A 17,930-nucleotide genomic window follows, 5' to 3' on the forward strand; every position below is an offset into this window, starting at 1 on the left:
TTGAATCCTTGACGGGGGCGGCAAGAGTAAGGTGCCGGGTTTCGCTGCGCGAAGCGTTAGTGGATTGAAGATCGGAAACATGGTGGGCAAGTGGTGGTGGCCGGGGGCCAGATTCTGATCAGCCCTTATCGACCGGCCTTATCGGCCCCAATAGTAGTGGAGAAGACCGGGGCCCGCCAGAAGCTTGCCACGCCCCGGAGCTGCCGAAGCTAGACTCTGCTGACCATGGATGGAGCAGCGAGAAAGCGTTTGATTTGGGTCGTCGCGCACGGCATCCCGCAGCTGTAGCTCCCACGCTGGAGTTCCTGTGCACACAGAACTGCCGCCGGCTTGGCATTTGCCGACGAGGCCTTGTGCGGGAACTGGAAACGTCGACGGCGGGGAATTTCTTCGGCTCAAGCCGATTGGCTTCCATTGCGAACACCGCGCCGATGACTCGATTCGTACCGCCTGCGCCCTACGCCTGACATCTGCATGTCCTTCTTTGGAACCCATTCTGTGGCCTGCCAAACCAACACATCAACAACTCTACTTTGCTCAAACATGGTCAGTACACAGCCCTGATATGGTGATACCACCAAGCGCGACTGACACCTCAGGCAAAAAGGCACCCGGCACCGCGTCAACCAAACTCGTGTACCTGCACGAAGACACCTTGCGAGAGCACGTGACAGAGGTGGTGTCCGTCGAGCCCGTCAGCCATCTTCCTGATGCCGACAAGGCTTTGCTGAAAAATGCTACCGATGACGACCATGTCGTCACAACCGCCGAGACCATCTTTTATGTGCAAGGCGGAGGCCAGCCCACCGACACTGGTTCTATGACTGCCGAAGGCCAAATCGACGATTCTTTTGCCGTCGTGGCTGTGAGAAAAGCATCCGATGGCCGTGTGCTGCATTTCGGACGCTTCTCTGGCAACCCCTTCACCCCGGGCCACGCGGTGAAGCAGTCCGTCGATGCCGAGAAGCGCGACCTCCACTCCCGCATTCATGATGCCGGGCATATCGTTGGTCTGGTATGACATGGCTCCCCAAATCTCTGGACTTACCTGTCACTTACCGTCGCGTCATAGGCGGTGCGGCAGGTCGAGGCAGAGACGCCCGAATTGAAGCTGGATGAGTCGAAGGCGCAGCATTATCCTGGAGCTTCTCACGTTGAATTCATCGGACCTATTGACGGTAAATACAAGGACGCCATCCAGAAAAAGGTCGACGAAATGCTGGAGAAAGACCTACCGGTAAAAACGTTTTGGTGGTCCGAGAAAGAATGCAGGGAGAAGTGCGTCTATGTCGCGCCTGACATGACTGCTCCCGACGGGGAACTGCTGCGTGCTGTCGACATCGTTGGCGCCGGAGCATACCCTTGTGGCGGCACCCATGTTGCATCTACCAAGCTATGCGGAACCGTCACAGTGCGCAAGATCAGTAGGAAGAACGGCGTAAGCAGGGTATCATATGAGACAAAGTAAAGACAACCGGAAAGGCGGAAAGTAGGAAGATAATGATAGATTTCCTACTCAAGACCACAGTCCCGAAAATGTTGCCCTCATGAGTTCACCACCGCGATCTGGCGGAGCAGAAGGCGGAAGTGCTGGTGCAATTGTTGGAATAATGGAAAAAGTACTAGATGGAGACAGACATGTTCGATCCAAAGACTTTACCGCCAAAATACATTTGAAATGTTTTTTTTTTCTGTTTCTTCGTTTACGTTACATGGCTACTCATTCTCTTCCCTTGGGCAGGCTCAATCTGGTCCCTCGACCCATCATCATCCTCATCGAACTTCGATCTTGAAGTTCTGTGGAATATCCTGGTGGTCCAAACGTTAGCCGTGCTAAGCAGTAGCTGCGGAAACTATACGAGTCTATCGGCCTCATCTCTCGACGTATCGTGAAGTGTCTCTTCTGCGCACCCTTTAAACTTTGCTCCATGTCGGAGGCATTCGGGATCTTGCAAGCCAGGGATCTTACCCGCTATTGTGCCCTTCTCTCCCCGGCCTGACTAGGATTTGTTCTCCTGTCTCTCCTTCAGCAGCAACCGCTGACGCCCCTTCTCCCGCATCCGCCTCAACGGCCCCGTCACTTTGCTTTCTTTTCTCAGCCGCCCCGACACCTCGCTCCGCCAACGCCACCCCTTCACCTCCTCCCTCGTTCTTATACTTATCATGCGCCGTCGCGAGCGGCACATCCGTCAAAAACGCACTACTAATCAAACAAGCCCCTATCAGCGGCGCGCCCAGAATAAACACGACATGCAACCCCCTCATATAAACCGCCACGACCTCTGCCCTCTCCGCCACCGGCAGCGTATCCAGCAGCACCGACAGCTGCGACGCGGCCTCGCGCGGCAGCCCCGCGGGCAGGTGCTCGAGCAAGACGTTGTTGATGATGGCCGCCGCGATGCCGAGCCCGACGGCGCCGCCGACGGTGCGCAAAAAGTTGCGCAGGCCCGTCACCACCGCGCGGTCCTCCTTGCGCGTGTTGCTCAGCAGCGCGATCATGACGGGCTGCATGCTCAGCCCCAGCCCCACGCCCTCGACGACGAGGCACCCCGCGATGGTGGCGATGCCCGTGCGCGGCCCGAACGCGACGCGCCCGCCCGCGCCCGCCGTCCACAGCACGTAGCCGGTGCGGATGACGGGCAGGCAGCGGCCGAGGCGGGAGATGGCGAAGCCGCCGGCGGCCGACGCGAGCGAGAAGCCGAGGATGAGGGGCAGGATGAGGACGCCGGAGATGAGGGGCGTCTTGTCGAGGATGACTTGGTAGTAGAGCGGGAGGTAGTACAGGTCCGTGTAGTAGACGACGCCCGAGGCGAAGTTGTGCGCGAAGAGGATCTTGGCCGAGGTGCGCTCGAAGAGGCGGAAGGGCATGGTCGGGTGCCGCGCGAAGCGGTATTGGACGATGATGAAGGCGGTGATGAGGATGGCGCCGATGGCGAGGAAGCTGATGACGAGGGCCGAGGACCAGTCGTAGGTGGTGCCGCCGCCGGAGATGGGGATCTGAGGGGTTGGTTGTTAGATGGGATGGGGTTGGCGTGATGGATGGGGGAGTGGCGTACGAGAAGGAAGATGACGCCGGCTAAGCTCAGGAGCATGCCTGGGTAGTCTATCATTTTGACCTTGTCTATCGTCCTTCCCTGAGACGTCTGGCTCTGAGGTATCACCAGAAATACTGCAATACCCGCTAGTACCGTCACAGGGACGACGAACCTGGATTTGAGTTAGCCATGGCGTTGCCGAAGTGTAAAGTCTCCACACAAACCAAAAGGTCCATCTCCAGCCCGCTCTCGATTGAGAGAAAGCACCTCCAATCAACGGGCCGACGCCATTGCCAAGCGCAATGTTGACTTCCATAAGCCCTTGGTATTTGCCGCGCTGCTGGAGTGTCGTAAGGTCGGAAAATATAATCATGACCAAACTATTGATCCCACCCGCACCTATTCCAGCTATGCCACGAAACGTGTACAAAGCAACAGCGGACTTGGCGAACCCACACATGAGGTCGCCGACGGCAAGAAGGACCATGCAGATGCTGTTTGGGAAGTCAGCGTGAGGCAGTGGAAGATGGCGAGTGCTCGGCTAGGACACTGCTGCGAGAAACGAAGCTTTGTGCACGTACATGAGACATGTTCTCCGACCAAAAATGTCGCTCAACCTTCCATTTATGAGCTGGAACGAAGTGTTCGCGATGAGAAAGGATGTGCCTAGCGAGCGTCAGTATTCGTGGCACTTTGTTAGCGTGTGTCCAACTCACCGATCCAGGATATGGTTTCAAATGCGTTAAGATCCGTCGCAATGGCAGGCAGCGCTGTTGATACGCTTGTCTGGTCCAAGAACGAAACAAACAAGGTGAAGGCAAGAACACTCAGAATGACAACCAGTCGGCCAAAGTTGAACTGTCCCTCAAAGTTTTGGTTGTCCACCAGCTCAGGCTTGATCGGTGCAAGACCGAGTCGTCCAGCAGGGCCTGCAGCCGCAGCGGAAGGACCCGTCTGCTGCTTCTCCTCGTCCATAGTAGCTGCGGTTCAGCTAAAAAGAAAAATGACGGCTTGTCATGTCTGTCTGTTGGTTTTGTGGAGGGTGTCGGTCGGGCTGAAAGCCTTGTTGTTCACGGGATGGTGAGGTGCGAGCACGCGTTTCCCACCGCTCTCGGATCGCAGCCAGGCATTCTCGTTCGTGCATAACGCAGCAGTCCGCAGACGCCGTGTCCAGGGTGAAGTGGACAAAAAATGAGCCGAGGCGTCCAAAGCGAGCTACCCTTAATACGTCAGTGGCATCCGGTATTTGCGATTACGCAACCATTAGATGGCGAGGGGGGATGGGAATAAAGGACAGGCTGCAGGAGATAGGTCTAGGCCTTACGGAATACCAGCTAGACTACGTATCTCGGCTGCCCCGATATGGCGTGGCGGGCGGCTTTGGTGCGTATCGTGCCGTACCTGGCTTGTGGCGACCGTTTATTCCCGATTATCATTTCCGGCCAACGAGTCAGAGCAAGCGACGCAATTAAGGGCGGTACCCCACCCTTAAAGATCCCCCGGTCAGCTGCTGTTTACGCTTGCGGCTTGTACTTCCGTTAGTGGTCCCTTGAGCGGAGGTGTCTGCACTGCGGCCAACTAGATTGCGCCGTGTGCAGAGTACCGAAGAGGGGTGTTGATAGCTGATTGACATGCGGGCTAATCATGCGCACAACAAATCCGATGCTGGGCTGATATGTCCGGACAAGAGATCCCTGGTGGTTGGCCTTCTTCAAGAGGACGGCATGCCTTCCAAAAAGGGTTAAGTTTCGCAAAGCAAATCGCAACTCCATGGAAGCTGGAGAGTGGCAGTTGCACGGTCGGTAGGGAAGGGGTATTCAGACGAACTTGCATGCTTGTGGAGTATTCTAAAGTAAGCAAACTAGAAATCTACGCTCGAGCCTTCACGTCGTCGCACCTGATGTCTTTCCAATCGTAGGCCTTTTGCCATGCGTGGCCGGCTCTGAGAACTTTACCATCTTGCCACAGACCGCTCACAATCTGCATAGCAACAGGCAGCATGACGTCTGGATCCTCCTTTGCTGGTAGCCAACCGATTGGAATACTCATGGCCGGTTGTCCAGTAGCGTCGAACATGGTGGTGTTGCTCGTCAAACCGATGGTAGGCGATATGGTGTCAATCGGAGTTGTCCACTGGCCATGCTTCGTGGCAACAAAGCTGGTAGTTGGCAGAACAAGCACGTCGTACTTCTCCAGTGCCTTCTCATACTCGTCGCGCAGCCTGCGGCCCAAGTTCTGCGCCTTGGCGTACAGCGCAGGAAACTTGTCCATGAGGTAAATGCCGTTCAAGAATATGTTCTTGGTGGTTGGGAAAAGCTTGTCGAATTTCTCCTGGGTCCAAGGCAATCGCGCCTCTTCCAGCTTCGTCAGACCCAAGCCGCGACGACCAGAAGCCTTGCCCATCATTGAAAGGCATCCCGAGACACGCTGTTCAATGGTCCAAATGGCAGTTCCCAGAAGGTGGTCTGGTATCGAGACCTCTTCAACGATTGCACCCAGATCGGAGAATTTGTGGGCGGCATCCAACACTGCCTTCCGCATCCGAGGTTCGACGATAGCCTGCTCGAAGGCTTCCTTGACTATGCCAACGCGGAGCCCGGACAAGTTTTTCGCGTCATTGCGGTCCTGTGCGGCAAGATCCGAAGCGAAGGTGGTGCTGCCGTGTCTCGGTGCGCCCAGACCGCGGTCGTCGATGCCATCGTACCCCGAAATGGCGTCCAAGCACAGGGCTACGTCCATGACAGTACGTGCCAGCGGCCCGGCATGGTCGTTGTTGGCGTCGTTGGACGCAATGCCCGTGTAAGGCACCAGTCCATGAGTAGGCTTCAGGCCAACGCATCCACAGAGCGCAGCAGGAACCCGAATGCTGCCACCTTGGTCGGCGCCAATGGCGATATCGACAAGACCAGCACTCACGAGGGCGGCCGGTCCAGAGGTGCTCCCGCCGGCAGAGTAGCCCTTCGCAAACGGGTTCTCGACGGTACCGTGGGAGCTGCTGAAACTCGAGGTGCTCTGGCACCAATTCTCGCAATTGGCAGTGCCAACCACCTCAGCGCCTGCCTCCAACGCCCATGTCACAACAGAGGCATCGGCGTCAGGGGTCCACGGGCCTATCGAATCGGTTCCCAGGAGCTGTGGCACGCCGGCAACGGCAATGCAGTCTTTCAGGCAGAGCGTCTTCCCCGTCAAGGGGCCTTGGATGGACGCGTCTTTGATGGTGAAGGTGTGCGCCCAGGCGGCGCCGAGGACCTGCTCGTCTGCGGAAGGCCGATGCACGTTTCGGCGGGGGAATCTCTGCAGGTCAACGTGGGGGAGGTAGTCCGGCAGCGCATCGACAATTTTGGCGGCATCGTGGAGGCCGGCCAGCAGCTTGGAGTAGTCGGCCTCCTCCTCTGGCGTCACCGTCACGCCGAGCTTGCCGAACGAGGCCCGCACGTCCTCGACGGTGACGGGGTTTGCGTCGGAGATGGAAGTGAAGAGAACGCTCATGGCTGGATGGGCACGAGAGGCAAGCGCGGCGGATCACGTGACTGGGCCACGGCACGGTCGCTCCGCTCGAAGGCAAACCTACCCAAGCTAAGTAGGCTGGAAGAGTGCTACGTATAGTGTCGGCGCGGCCGACGGAGTTCTTGAAGAAGGCCTGAGTGCGCGACCCAGGCCGTGCCGCGCCGGGGGCGGGTCTATGGGTCTGCATCTGGGCCGCTTATCTGGGTGCAGACGAGCGCCGATCGCGGGCCCGGTCAATTGGCCGCGCGAGAGCTATCACTGACCACCGCTCACAGCCTCACCCGTCCAATGCCCGCCCCGCGTTGCCCTATCGTGCATCGGAGGCCGTGGTCTTGTCTGCATTGCTGCTGGGGAACTGCCTGATCTGGCGCGTTGCTGGCGTCATCCTCCGCGCCCGGCGAGAGATATGAGGCTTCGAGGCAGATGGCCAGCGGCATGCATATTCGGGCCAAAGTCAGACCAGCCAAGTAGAAATATCGAGTCCCGCCGGAGGCCGACCTCCGCTGTCCTGTCCCCCGTCACCAAGCAACCCCGTCCAGCTCCCGTGCCCTGAAGGACCCCTGCCGCTTTCGCCTGCCTCGTTTGTCTGCATCTTCCTCCCTTCATTCCTCGCTGCCTGTCTACGCGACTACAGCTAGAGACATGTCGACGCCTTACAGCTTCGACCAGGACCCCTCCAAGGTCGCCCCCTTCAAGTGGGACGATCACTACGACTTCCCGCGCGATTTGATTGGCTATGGCGAGTCATCCTTCAACCCACAGTGGCCCAACGGCGCCAAAATCGCCGTTTCCTTCGTCATCAACTACGAAGAGGGGGCAGAGCACACGGTGTTGAACGGCGACCTGCACTCAGAGTCGCACATGTGGGAAGCCCCCGGCGGCGCTCCAAAGGTCCAAGAGCGCGCCGTCAACGTCGAGAGCGAATAGTGCGTGCTTCCCCTTGCGGACTGAACCACGTCTAACTCCCTCGCAGCAACTATGGCTCAAGAGCGGGGGTGTGGAGGTTGTTTCGGCTGTTCAACAAATACGGCTACAAGTACACCTTGTACGCCGTGGGTCAAGCAATTGAGATGAATCCCGCCGTGGCGCTGTCGAGCGTGCAAAACGGCCACGATGTTGCCTCACACGCGTACCGGTCGGTCTCACGGACATCACGCTGCTCGACATGTACTGCACAGAGAGATCACTGACCCAATTCCAGCTGGATTGACTACCACAACATGCCCGCAGAAGAGGAAAAAGCCACGATCAAAAAGGGCATCGAGACCATCCAGCGCATCACCGGCGAAGCACCCAAAGGCTGGTACTATGGCCGCCTGTCGCCGCGTTCGCACGCGCTTGTCTGGGATGTCTACAGAGAGATGGGCCTCCCACTCCTATGGCAGTCCGACAGCTATGCTGATGACGTCCCTTACTGGGTTGACGTGCCCGCCGAGAAGGACGATCCCAGCCCACAGGGCTTGCTAATGGTGCCCTACTCGTATGACTGCAACGACTACAAGTTCAGCGTCCCCACCGGTTTCAGCGGCCCCATGGACTTTTACGATCACATCAAGGGGGCTTTCGACGTACTGTACGAGGAAGGTTGTGAGGGTATGCCCAAGATGATGACTATCGGCCTGCACTGCAGGTGCATTGGCAAGCCCGCGCGCTTTGCGGCGCTGAAGAAGTTCGTGGAGTATATCAGCCAAAAGGAGGGAGTGTGGGTCGCAACAAGAACGCAGATTGCCGAACACTTCAGAGAGAAATTTCCCTACAGGAAAGGACAGTTGGCATGAGAGGAGCTCACGTCAAACTGGCATCTAGAGTGAAGATTTCTTAGACCGGTCACATTTTCATTGCTATTTAATGGCGCAGCAATCATGATTGAGAGCAAGATCCAGATTCGCAACCGCTCATATCATAGAAAACAGCGCAAGTACCGTAGAACAAGCACCATTTGTTGCTCTGTTGCTTTGTTGCTCCCACTGTTTTCATTGTCTCTCCGCTCCTTTCCCAGTGCGTACATTTTCAGTTCTGTAGCACTCTCTTTGTCCGCCATCGTTGGGACGTCGTACTCTATTTCTTGATACCTTGTAAAAGCGCAGTCCACCCAAAGCAAGTTGGTATTGCCCTCCGACGCCTCTTTAATGCAGCCTCATTCTTAACGCCGTGTAGAACCATGCAACCCCGATTAAAAGAACTTTTCAATGACTCTGCAGTGCAAATCGACTGACCATAAACCGCAGCAGTGACCAATCGCACATCGCCCTGTACCGGTGCCCAATCACTTATTTCTTCTTGTCCGAATAGTCTCTGAAGACGTTCAGCATGTGGGTATTGGAAGTCTTCATGCCCTTCCTCGGCGCCTTCTTCTTCTTCTTCTGCGGTTGATTGTTGAGTGGCTTGACATCCCTTGGAGCAGTGACAGGTTTGAGACCAGCTGCTTCCAGCCTAGAGCGCATGTCGTCGGGGTTGGCCGGAAGCGCGATGCTCAGGAACATGCTGCGGAACTCCGCGTCGATGTTGTGCGACAGAGAGGGGTCATTTTGCCAAACTAATTGGGGTGAGTTCGTCTTTTGGTTCCGAGTGACCAAAATCTCTCCCTTCTTGTCGAGCTCTTCGATGGCGTCAAGTGCTCCCGGCCAACCGTCCTTCAGCTCCGCGACCTTGATGCCCACCGAACTCGTCTGCCGTTGTAGGAGACCCTTTAACTGCTCTGCGGAGCGTACATTGTGCTTTGGGCGGTAGCGGTAGGAACCAAGCCCGTTGAGGCCGGCCGCATCATATTCAACCTTCTCGTGGCGCTGTAGGATGAACTCCAACACATTCCAGTCACGTCCACCTTTGGGCGCCGGTCTAGGCTTCGCACCGGGGCCACCCGGCAGCTGAATAGAGAGGAAGTTGAAGACGTTTTCGAAGAGCATGGGTCTATCGTTTTCCCTAAGATAGTCGAGGGCGTAGGTAACACGGGTGATGGTCTTCTCGCCGGTGTTGGTGTTGCTCGGCTGCGAGTAAACCGGGACGTTGGCGTCGGGGCGCGGGCGCTTTTTGCCCGTCTGCGACGAGTTTGACAGCGTGGGCGATGGAGCGGAGGGCGTGCTCCCCGGCTTCAGGAAAGACATTGTGAGGCGCGGCCCGGGGTTGTCGCCAGCTAAACTCGGTGGTGGGTAGGAATGAATCGAGCAGCTGCGTCGCCGGTCGCAAGCGATGCAAACGACTTTGACGAGCTGCAGGGGTTGGCGGTCGGTGGGACGGTGTGGGCAGAGAGGCGGCGGCAGAGAGCGAGGAGGATGGGTTGGGGTTGCGGATGCAGCTTCCCAGGTTAAAGTGGACTCAATGATGCCTGTCGGCCGCACTTCGGCAAAGCCTCCGCGCGCGTGCCAAGGACCGCTTTCGCGCAGCTCATTGACGTTCGCCGCGCCTCCGTCACGATCAAAGAAACATCACCACCCTCTCCACGCGCCCGTCCCCACTTTCCTCCCATTGTGGGCCGCGCTTTACAAGCCGCTTTTTCTCCCCCTTTCTTCTTTGCCTTTGGTCAAAACTGGCCTTATTCTCCTATTATGCGCTGATCTGAGCTCACCTCAAGAGACCTTCCTCAGCCATGGCGACGGCGGCCATCGACACGGCTTACATTGCCGCGGCCTATTCGGTCCCTGAGCCCGGCCTACAAACATTGCTTGATGCACCTACGGCAGAGCTTGTGCAAGAGCTTCTAGCTAAAATTGAGGCTAAAGCGCGTGAGTTCGACGAGGTCAAGGCGGAGAAGCTGCGCTCCGATGTCGAGCTCGAAAATGCTGTGAGGACTGGAGATGCTCGCGCCAGAGCTCTCAAGGCCTCTGTGGATAAGAATCTGAAGGAGGTCGAGGAAGTGCGCAAGAAGTTGAATGAGGAGGGTACGTGCGGATCAAGCAAACCCACTGCCAGCCATTGTTAACGTAGCTTCAACGCAGAGAACGCGCGCGCCTCACTCGAATCCGAGCTCCAAACCCTCAAGTCCTCATCGACGACATCATCTTCGGAAACCGATGTGCTCCGGGCGCGTGTCAACACCCTGGAAGCTTCGAACCGCGAGACCGTCGCCCTGTTGGAAGCGAAGGCCACGGCACATGACAAGCTTGCAGAGGAGCTCTCGGCTCAGCACCAGAAGATAGTGGCGCTTCGTCGCGAAATCTCTGATCTCGAGGACAAAAACCAAGCAGCGCAGAATGCCGCTACGACTACCAAATTCCGCCAGCAAGCTTTGCAGCAGGAAATCGATCTTTTGAAGAAGAACAACGAGTGGTATGAGTCGGAACTGCAAACCAAGAATACGGAATACTCGAAGTATCGGAAGGAAAAGAGCGCTAGGATCTCGGAGCTCCAGCGCTTGTACGATGACGCGAACGACACGATCGAATCGATGCGCCGTACCGAGGCCACCCTCCGCAGCCGTGTTGACGAAATTAACCAGAAAGCCGAAGACTCACTCGAGAAGATCCAACAGCTACAGGAAGCCGCATCTAGGGCTGAGGAATCCTTCCGCATTGAGCTTGACAGCTCTCGTCGCTTGGCAGACCTACAAAAACAGAGTGCAGATACCTCTCGGGCACGCCTGCAGGAGGTCCAAGGGTCTCTGGATAAGATCAAGGAAGATGCAGCGGAGGAACTAGGTCAGATGCAGGCTGAGGTCGAAACGGAGCGCTCTGAGAAAGAGATGGCATTGCGGAAAGTCGAAGAGCTGGAAGTTCAACTTGAGAAACTGGAATCAGACCTTGCATCTCGCCAGCAAAACACGGTCGCCATCACCGGAACTCCTAGACGTGCTGTCAATGGTCTTGGAGGAACCGCCACTCCTGGGCGCTCAGGATCGCCTACTTTTGGCACACCTGGCTACGCTTCCCCGTCACGCGTGAAGGGTGGCCTCACCTTCACTCAGTTGTACGCAGAGCATTCCCAGATAAAATCCGATCTTGACGCAGAACGTCGTCGTAATGCCAAGTTGAGCAGCACGATCGATGAAATGATTCAGGATTTGGAGGCCAAGCAGCCTGAGATCGAGGAGTTGCGGGCTGGACACCAGAAGCTCGAGCACAACGTCCTTGAAATTTCAGAGCTTCTTGAAGAAGCGAACAGGGATCGGGACGCTGCCAGAAAAGAAGCGAGGAAGTGGACCGGCCAAGTTGATGGACTTCAGCGTGAGGGAGATGTTCTGCGACAACAGCTCCAGGACCTCAGTAACCAGGTGAAGGCCCTCTTGTTCGAAGTTACTGTACGCGACCAAGGCCTCGAAGCTCTCAACGCCGCCGACCAAGCGGAGTTTGAGAAGATTGTTCGCGGCGAGATGGAGGTGGAAGATGGAGTTACTGATACCAGCCGCTTCATCAGTCAGCGTCTTGTCATTTTCCGCAATGTCGAGGAGTTGCAAGAGCAAAACAATAAACTTCTACGTGTCACCCGAGAGCTTGGAGAGAAGATGGAGGGCGAAGAAGCAAGAGCTAAGCAGAACCAGGCAGAGAGGGATCGTGAAGAGTTGGAGGACCTGAGAAGGAAAGCGGACCGTTATGAGGATGAGCTCAAGTCTTTGAACACTGTTGCCGAGAGCTACCAACGTGAGAGGGACATGTTCCGTCGCATGCTCACACACCGTGGCCAAATTCCTCCTGGATCGGACCTCGCTTCCATGTTTGGTGAGTCTGTGGGACCATCCACCCCACCTCCTGGTGGTTTCTCTCAAAGTTTCGGTCCCGGTGCTTCGCCACACGCAAAGGACCTCGCCGATTACGCCAAGCTTCTCAAGGAACTACAAAGCCATTTCGATGCCTTCCGCAAGGAATCGACCACGGATCACTCTATGCTTAAAGAACAAGCCGATCGTCTGGCGAAGGAGAAGAGCGACCTCCATATGGAGATCAATCGTGCCAGCTCCCAGCTCACGCTGGCACAGGAGAGATACGAGCTCCTGCAAGTCAACTTCAATCAACTGCGCTCGGAAAACGCGGAACTACAAAAGAGAGGCCAGGCTTTGGCTGAAACTTCCGCGAAGCAAGATCTCAAGACCGCCCAGGTTGCGGAAGAGCTTTACGAGGCAAAGGCCCAGGCTGACGGGCTACGTCATGAAGCTGCAAACCTCAAGGCCGAAAAGGAGTTGTGGAAGAACATTGAGACGCGACTGACAGAAGATAACCGTGCTCTCGGTGATGAGCGCACACGACTCAACAAAATGATCGCAGATCTCCAGAATTTACAGAATGAGCGGGAGCTTGCCGATTCTGAGAACCGTCGCCGCCTTCAAACCCGCATTGATTCTTTGGAGTCCGAATTGCAGACAGCCAAGAGGAAGCTTGACGATGAGGTTGAGGAGGGCAAGCGAGCTGCTCTCCGCCGCGAATATGAAGCCGAGCAGAGCCGGACGAGGATTGATGACCTGGTGAAGAGCTTGGGCAATACTAGGGAAGACTTGGTTGCTGCTAAGACACAACGCGACCAATTGCAAGCCAGAGTGGATGAGCTCCGCATCGAGCTTCGCAACGCAGAAGAGAAGGCGATGGCCTTGGCGCCTCGTCCAACACCCCGTCGTGAGAGCATTGTCCAGAACGGCGAGGCCGACTCAAATGACCTCAGTCACGAACAAGAGCTGGCTGTTGAGGTTGCTGACCTTAAGCGTGACCTCGAAATTGCCCGCAATGAACTGGAGGCTGCCAAGACGCATGTTGAGCAGTACAAATCCATTGCCCAGGCTTCTGAGGAGGAGCTCCAGAGCATCAACGAGACTCACGATCAATACCGCGAGGAAATGGATAATATCATGGCTGAGAAGGATGCTAAGATCCGCGACCTGGAGCAGCGCGTCGAGGAGATTTCCTCGGAGCTTGCAACTACCAACACCGAGTTGTCCAACCTTCGCACTGGCCACGAGGAGAAGATGGCTCGGTTCAACGAACAAAAGTCCATTCTGGAATCCGAGGTCACCCGTCTTAAGGATGAGAGTGAGCGCTACCAAGATACCGCCAAGCTCTGCCAGGAGGACCTTAAGGCTCAAGCGGCAATCGCTCAGCAAGCTCAGCAAAGTTACGAGACCGAGCTTGTTAAGCATGCCGAGGCTGCACAGAACCTCCAGAAAGTCCGTGCCGAGCACAACCAGCTTAAAACAGAAGTCGCCGAGATCAAGGCGGAGGCACAGGCAGCGAAGACGGCTTTGGAGTCGAGCGAGGACAGCTGGAATGAGACCCGTAGCCGCTACGAACGCGAACTTTCGGACCTCAAGATCCGCCGAGACGAGGTGAACGACCAGAACAAGAGGCTTCATCAGCAGCTCGAGTCAGTCAGTGCTCAGATCTCTGCTCTCAAGCAGAGCCGCGCTTCTCTTGGTACAGAACCAGCTGAGCCTGGTTCCACCCCTCCTCCCGAGACCGAGAATCTACAAGAGGTCATCCGCTATCTCCGCCGCGAGAAAGAGATTGTCGAGGTCCAATACGAACTACAGATTCAAGAATCCAAACGCTACAAGCAGCAGCTTGACCACGCCCAGACTCAACTCGACCAAACTCGCGAGAGGCTCAACCAGGAACGTCAAAACCAGATCGAGAACCAGCAAAGCAACGTTACTCACACGAAGCTTATGGAGACGATCAACGAGCTTAACCTCTTCCGTGAGAGCAGTGTCACTCTGCGCAACGAGGCTCGCTCAGCCCAGGCTCAGCTTGCTGATAAGATCAAGGAGGTTGAGAGCCTCATGGCCCAAATCGAGCCTTTGCAGGCCTCCGTTCGCGAATACGAGAACCAAGTCGAGACCAAATCAGGCGAGCTCCAGCAACTCAAAGAAGACCGCGATCGCTGGCAACAACGGACACAGAATATTCTGCAGAAGTACGACCGTGTGGATCCAGAGGAGCTCGCAGAGCTCAAGAATAAGATCGAAACCCTGGAAACTGAGCGTGACCAGCTCCTTACTGAGAAAGAACCGATGCAGGCCGAGATTGATGGTTTCGAGGAGAAGATCGCTACTGTTAAAACTGAGACGATTACAGAGCGTGACCAATGGCACGAAGAGCGCCGCCTGCGCCTCATCGATCAGTTCAAGGGTCGCTCACGTGAACTGTCTGCCAAAATCAAGGAGGTGAACCAAGAGAAGGAAGTTGCCATCCAAGCGAAGGAGCAGCTTGAGCAGGAGCTGGCTTCAGTGAGGGACGAGCTGGTGAAAGCCAAGGCGACTCACGAGGAAGCCCTTGCAAATGCCAAACCTGCTCAAGCTGACACACAGATGCAAGAAACTCCGGAGGAGGGAGAAGCTCAGGAAGATGAAGAGTCTGGTGTGCCAAGCCCCGAGGTGGCTCTACTAGAAGCTCGCGCTCAGGCTGCCGAATCCAAGGCTGCCGAAGAATCTGCAAGGGCAACTGACCTTCAGAGTCAAGTTGACATGTTGCAAAGCCGGATGCAAGATCTTGAGGCCCAGATCGTGAGTTTTCCAGACCATCCCATACGCAGGCACGAGCTGACATACATTCAGTCCGATGCCCAGCAACGTCTTGACGCATCCACTGCTGAGCTGAACCAACTCAAGGAGACTCAACCTGCCCAACCCGCCCAGACTGCGCCAGTCGAGACTGCACCAGTCGAGGCTGCATCCGTCGAATCCGCACCGGCTGAGAATTCCGAGGCTGCTCAGCCCCCTGCTGCGGATGCCGAAACATTGGAGACCCTCGAGAAGCTTAAGGCTGAGCTTGCCACTGCTCAGCAGGAGGTGGAGGCTCTCCGTGCCAACGCGACCTCCAACCCAGCCCCTCCCACGATTGGAGATGCTCCTGAAGGCTCTGTCTCTTCTGAGCAGATGGCCGAAGAGATTGCAAAGGTCAAGGCCGAAGCGGAGGAGAAGGTTCAGGCCGCACAAAACAAATTCCAGCAGCGTGCAGACCAGATGAAAGCGACTCTCTCTAAGAAGCTCACCGAGGGCAAGCAAGCCCTTAGGCAAGAGAACGAGGAGGCCATGGAGAAACTCAAAGCTGAGCATGGGCAGGCCATGCAGCAGCTCAAGGAGGAACACGAAGCCGAGATCAAACGCATCAAGGCTGAACATCAGCAGGAGCTCGAGCGTGTCAAGGGTGCTGCGCCAGCAGAACAATCTGCACCGCCCACAAGCGTTGTGCCTGCGGATGGCGCTGCTGAGGCTGCATCTGCGCCCGCAGGCCCTGAAGTTAAGTCCGAGCCGTCCAAATTTGCTGACCTCACCGACCAAGAGGTCAAGGACCTGGTCAGCAACAACAATACCATCAAAACCATCATCATGCGAAACGTCAAGACGAAACTGTCTACGGAGTTGGAGGCTAAGTCGAAGGAGCTGTCGGAGAAGCACCAAAAGGAGCAGGAAGAGCTCCAGAAAAAAGCAGATGGCGCCATTGCAATGGCAGAAAAGCGCGTTGCTCTGAAGTTGAACATGGCGCAGAACAGGGAGCGCAATCAGACTGCGAAGATCGAAGTAGTCCAAAAGGCGGCTGAGGAGACACCCCAGCGTCCTGTAGGAGAGGTCTGGGCTGTGGCCAAGGACGCCAAACCCGCTCCTCCTCCTGCTGCTCCTCCTGCTGCTCCCACGGCTGCTCCCACGGCTGCTCCCACGGCTGCTCCCACAGCTGCTCCCACGGCTGCTGCTGCTGCTGCAACTCCCGTCCAACAACAGGCGCAACCGCCTGCACCAGCACCCCAAGTCCAACAACAACAGGCCGGCAGTTTCGGCCAGCCTACGCAGCAACTACCTACAGGGCTGCCTCGTCCCCCTCCAGTCCACCAATTCCAAGGCCAACAGGGCCAGCCGGCCATGAACCCATTCCCCCAAAACAACACGGGAATCCCTCGTCCCGGGAGCGCGATGGCTCAGAACAACCAATTCCGCCCGAACTCGCCCTTCCAGCAGCAGCTGATGCAAGGCAACCAGGTGCAGTTCCACCCGCAGCCTCAGATGCAGCAGCCGACCGGCATCGCGGCCCCGCCAGTCAACCCTCTGCACAACAGACCCGCACCACAGCAGCAGGGCCAACCCAACGCCGGCACCGGCCCGGCCGCTCTTCGCGGCCTGCAAGGCGGCACGGGCATCCCGCGTGGCGGCGGCATCCCCAGACCCGGTCGCGGTGGCGGACAACAGGCGGGCGCCGCTCAGCAAGGCGGCCAGCAGGGCCATGCTCAACAGCAGAGCAACCTACCCACGCGCGGAGGCGGAGGCGGGGGCGGTCGCGGACGCGGACGCGGCGGTGCCCAGCAGCAAGGCGGGCAAGAGGGAGGCGGACCCGGCGGCGCGGGCAGAGGCGGTGCGATGAATGCGTCTGCGAAGCAGTTCGTACCGAACAAGCGGCCGAGGGAGGATGGTGCCGAGGGTGGTGGTGGCCAAGATGGTGGTGGGCCCAAGAGAGCGCGAGGAGGCGGTAATGTCGGGAGTTGAGAGAGAGAGAGAGTCTCTTTTGACGGGATGCATTGGGTCGAGGGCGTGATATACGCCGCCGTGGGAAGGAGGGCTTTGATGCCATGGAGCGTCCTTGCAGGTTTCACTTCGCTGTGTCATCTTCCTTTTTCTTTTGCGGAGAAGCGCATGGGAAATACGTCCACCACTATTTTCTTTTCTTCGGCAGCAGATTATTCATAGGCGCATGAGAGGCTTGCTGGTCTCCTTTCTTTTCATCTTTGGGTCATCCAAGAAACAGCCGTAGATGTCGCATTTTTCTCTCCTCCCCCATTTGGAACAATGAGCAAGGGGGTTTGATTGAGTGCTGGTGGGGTTTGTTTTCCTCGGTTTGTGGTGTGCGTTGCAATCAGATGGGGGTGGTTGGGCGAGGATAGGGTTTGGGAAAGAGAAGTCTCAAAAGAAACACAAAAGTAATGGGTCTGTTTTCAATCCTTGCCGCGAGAAAGATGTTTATATGATGTGTGCCCTCGTATTGGGCCGCGTCTCTCGCCGTGCGTGTGAATTCGGTTGTGAAGCAGGAGACATGAGCGAGAAAGACTGGGTTGCGACCAATTTTTATCCTTTTATAACCTGCACAGCATGCACTGTTCCTCCTAAATGGGTAGTTGGAGACATCGGATGCGTAGGGTCACGACTTCCGGAGTCAACAGATCAGGAGAGAAGCATGATCATATATAGACGGGAATCACCAGGAATTATAAGAGCGTGCTCGAAGTTTTCATCAGTCAAGCAAAGAAGATAGCGATTACAAAAGTGCTTTTCGAGACGTATCCGAAAAAGGTCCATCAGCATCAATGGGAGGGGGACGTGTTCGAAAGTAACAAAAGAGATAGAGAGAAAGGTGGTGAAGACAGGAAATTGGTATATAAAGGCCCCCTGGAGAAGAAGAAGAAAAGCTCATGTTAACAAAAAAGAGAAAAAGGCAATAGTTTAAAACAGTCAACCAGATCCTGACCTCGACCCCAATCTCCTATCCT

General features: G+C 56.4%; 6 protein-coding genes across 6 annotated transcripts; 3 read left to right on the forward strand and 3 right to left on the reverse strand.

Moving 5' to 3' along the window:
- Nucleotides 1–565: 565 nt before the first annotated feature.
- Nucleotides 566–1,468, forward strand: BKCO1_1000364 (alanyl-trna synthetase; the record flags this gene model as incomplete). Its single annotated transcript, XM_020269753.1, has 2 exons — nt 566–1,015; nt 1,073–1,468. 2 exons carry the CDS (start codon nt 566–568, stop codon nt 1,466–1,468), a joined length of 846 nt encoding a protein of 281 aa, XP_020135689.1.
- A 497-nt stretch (nt 1,469–1,965) lies between these two features.
- Nucleotides 1,966–4,010, reverse strand: BKCO1_1000365 (mfs transporter; the record flags this gene model as incomplete). Its single annotated transcript, XM_020269754.1, has 5 exons — nt 1,966–2,997; nt 3,057–3,207; nt 3,260–3,529; nt 3,617–3,701; nt 3,752–4,010. 5 exons carry the CDS (start codon nt 4,008–4,010, stop codon nt 1,966–1,968), a joined length of 1,797 nt encoding a protein of 598 aa, XP_020135688.1.
- Nucleotides 4,011–4,904: 894 nt separating this feature from the next.
- On the reverse strand, nt 4,905–6,524 carry BKCO1_1000366 (amidase; the record flags this gene model as incomplete). Its single annotated transcript, XM_020269755.1, has 1 exon — nt 4,905–6,524. One exon carries the CDS (start codon nt 6,522–6,524, stop codon nt 4,905–4,907), a length of 1,620 nt encoding a protein of 539 aa, XP_020135687.1.
- Nucleotides 6,525–7,184: 660 nt separating this feature from the next.
- Nucleotides 7,185–8,320, forward strand: BKCO1_1000367 (carbohydrate esterase family 4 protein; the record flags this gene model as incomplete). The annotated part of the gene is made up of 3 exons (XM_020269756.1): nt 7,185–7,468; nt 7,516–7,677; nt 7,744–8,320. The coding sequence occupies 3 exons, from the start codon at nt 7,185–7,187 to the stop codon at nt 8,318–8,320; spliced, it is 1,023 nt and encodes a 340-aa protein (XP_020135686.1).
- Nucleotides 8,321–8,812: 492 nt separating this feature from the next.
- On the reverse strand, nt 8,813–9,646 carry BKCO1_1000368 (transcription initiation factor beta subunit; the record flags this gene model as incomplete). Its single annotated transcript, XM_020269757.1, has 1 exon — nt 8,813–9,646. The coding sequence occupies one exon, from the start codon at nt 9,644–9,646 to the stop codon at nt 8,813–8,815; it is 834 nt and encodes a 277-aa protein (XP_020135681.1).
- Nucleotides 9,647–10,128: 482 nt separating this feature from the next.
- BKCO1_1000369 (tpr mlp1 mlp2-like protein) lies at nt 10,129–16,932 on the forward strand (the record flags this gene model as incomplete). The annotated part of the gene is made up of 3 exons (XM_020269758.1): nt 10,129–10,420; nt 10,478–14,961; nt 15,013–16,932. 3 exons carry the CDS (start codon nt 10,129–10,131, stop codon nt 16,930–16,932), a joined length of 6,696 nt encoding a protein of 2,231 aa, XP_020135680.1.
- Between the last annotated feature and the right edge of the window lie 998 nt (nt 16,933–17,930).

The sequence above is a fragment of the Diplodia corticola genome (genome assembly GCF_001883845.1).
Source record: "Diplodia corticola strain CBS 112549 chromosome Unknown scaffold1, whole genome shotgun sequence".
Lineage (NCBI taxonomy): Eukaryota > Fungi > Ascomycota > Dothideomycetes > Botryosphaeriales > Botryosphaeriaceae > Diplodia > Diplodia corticola.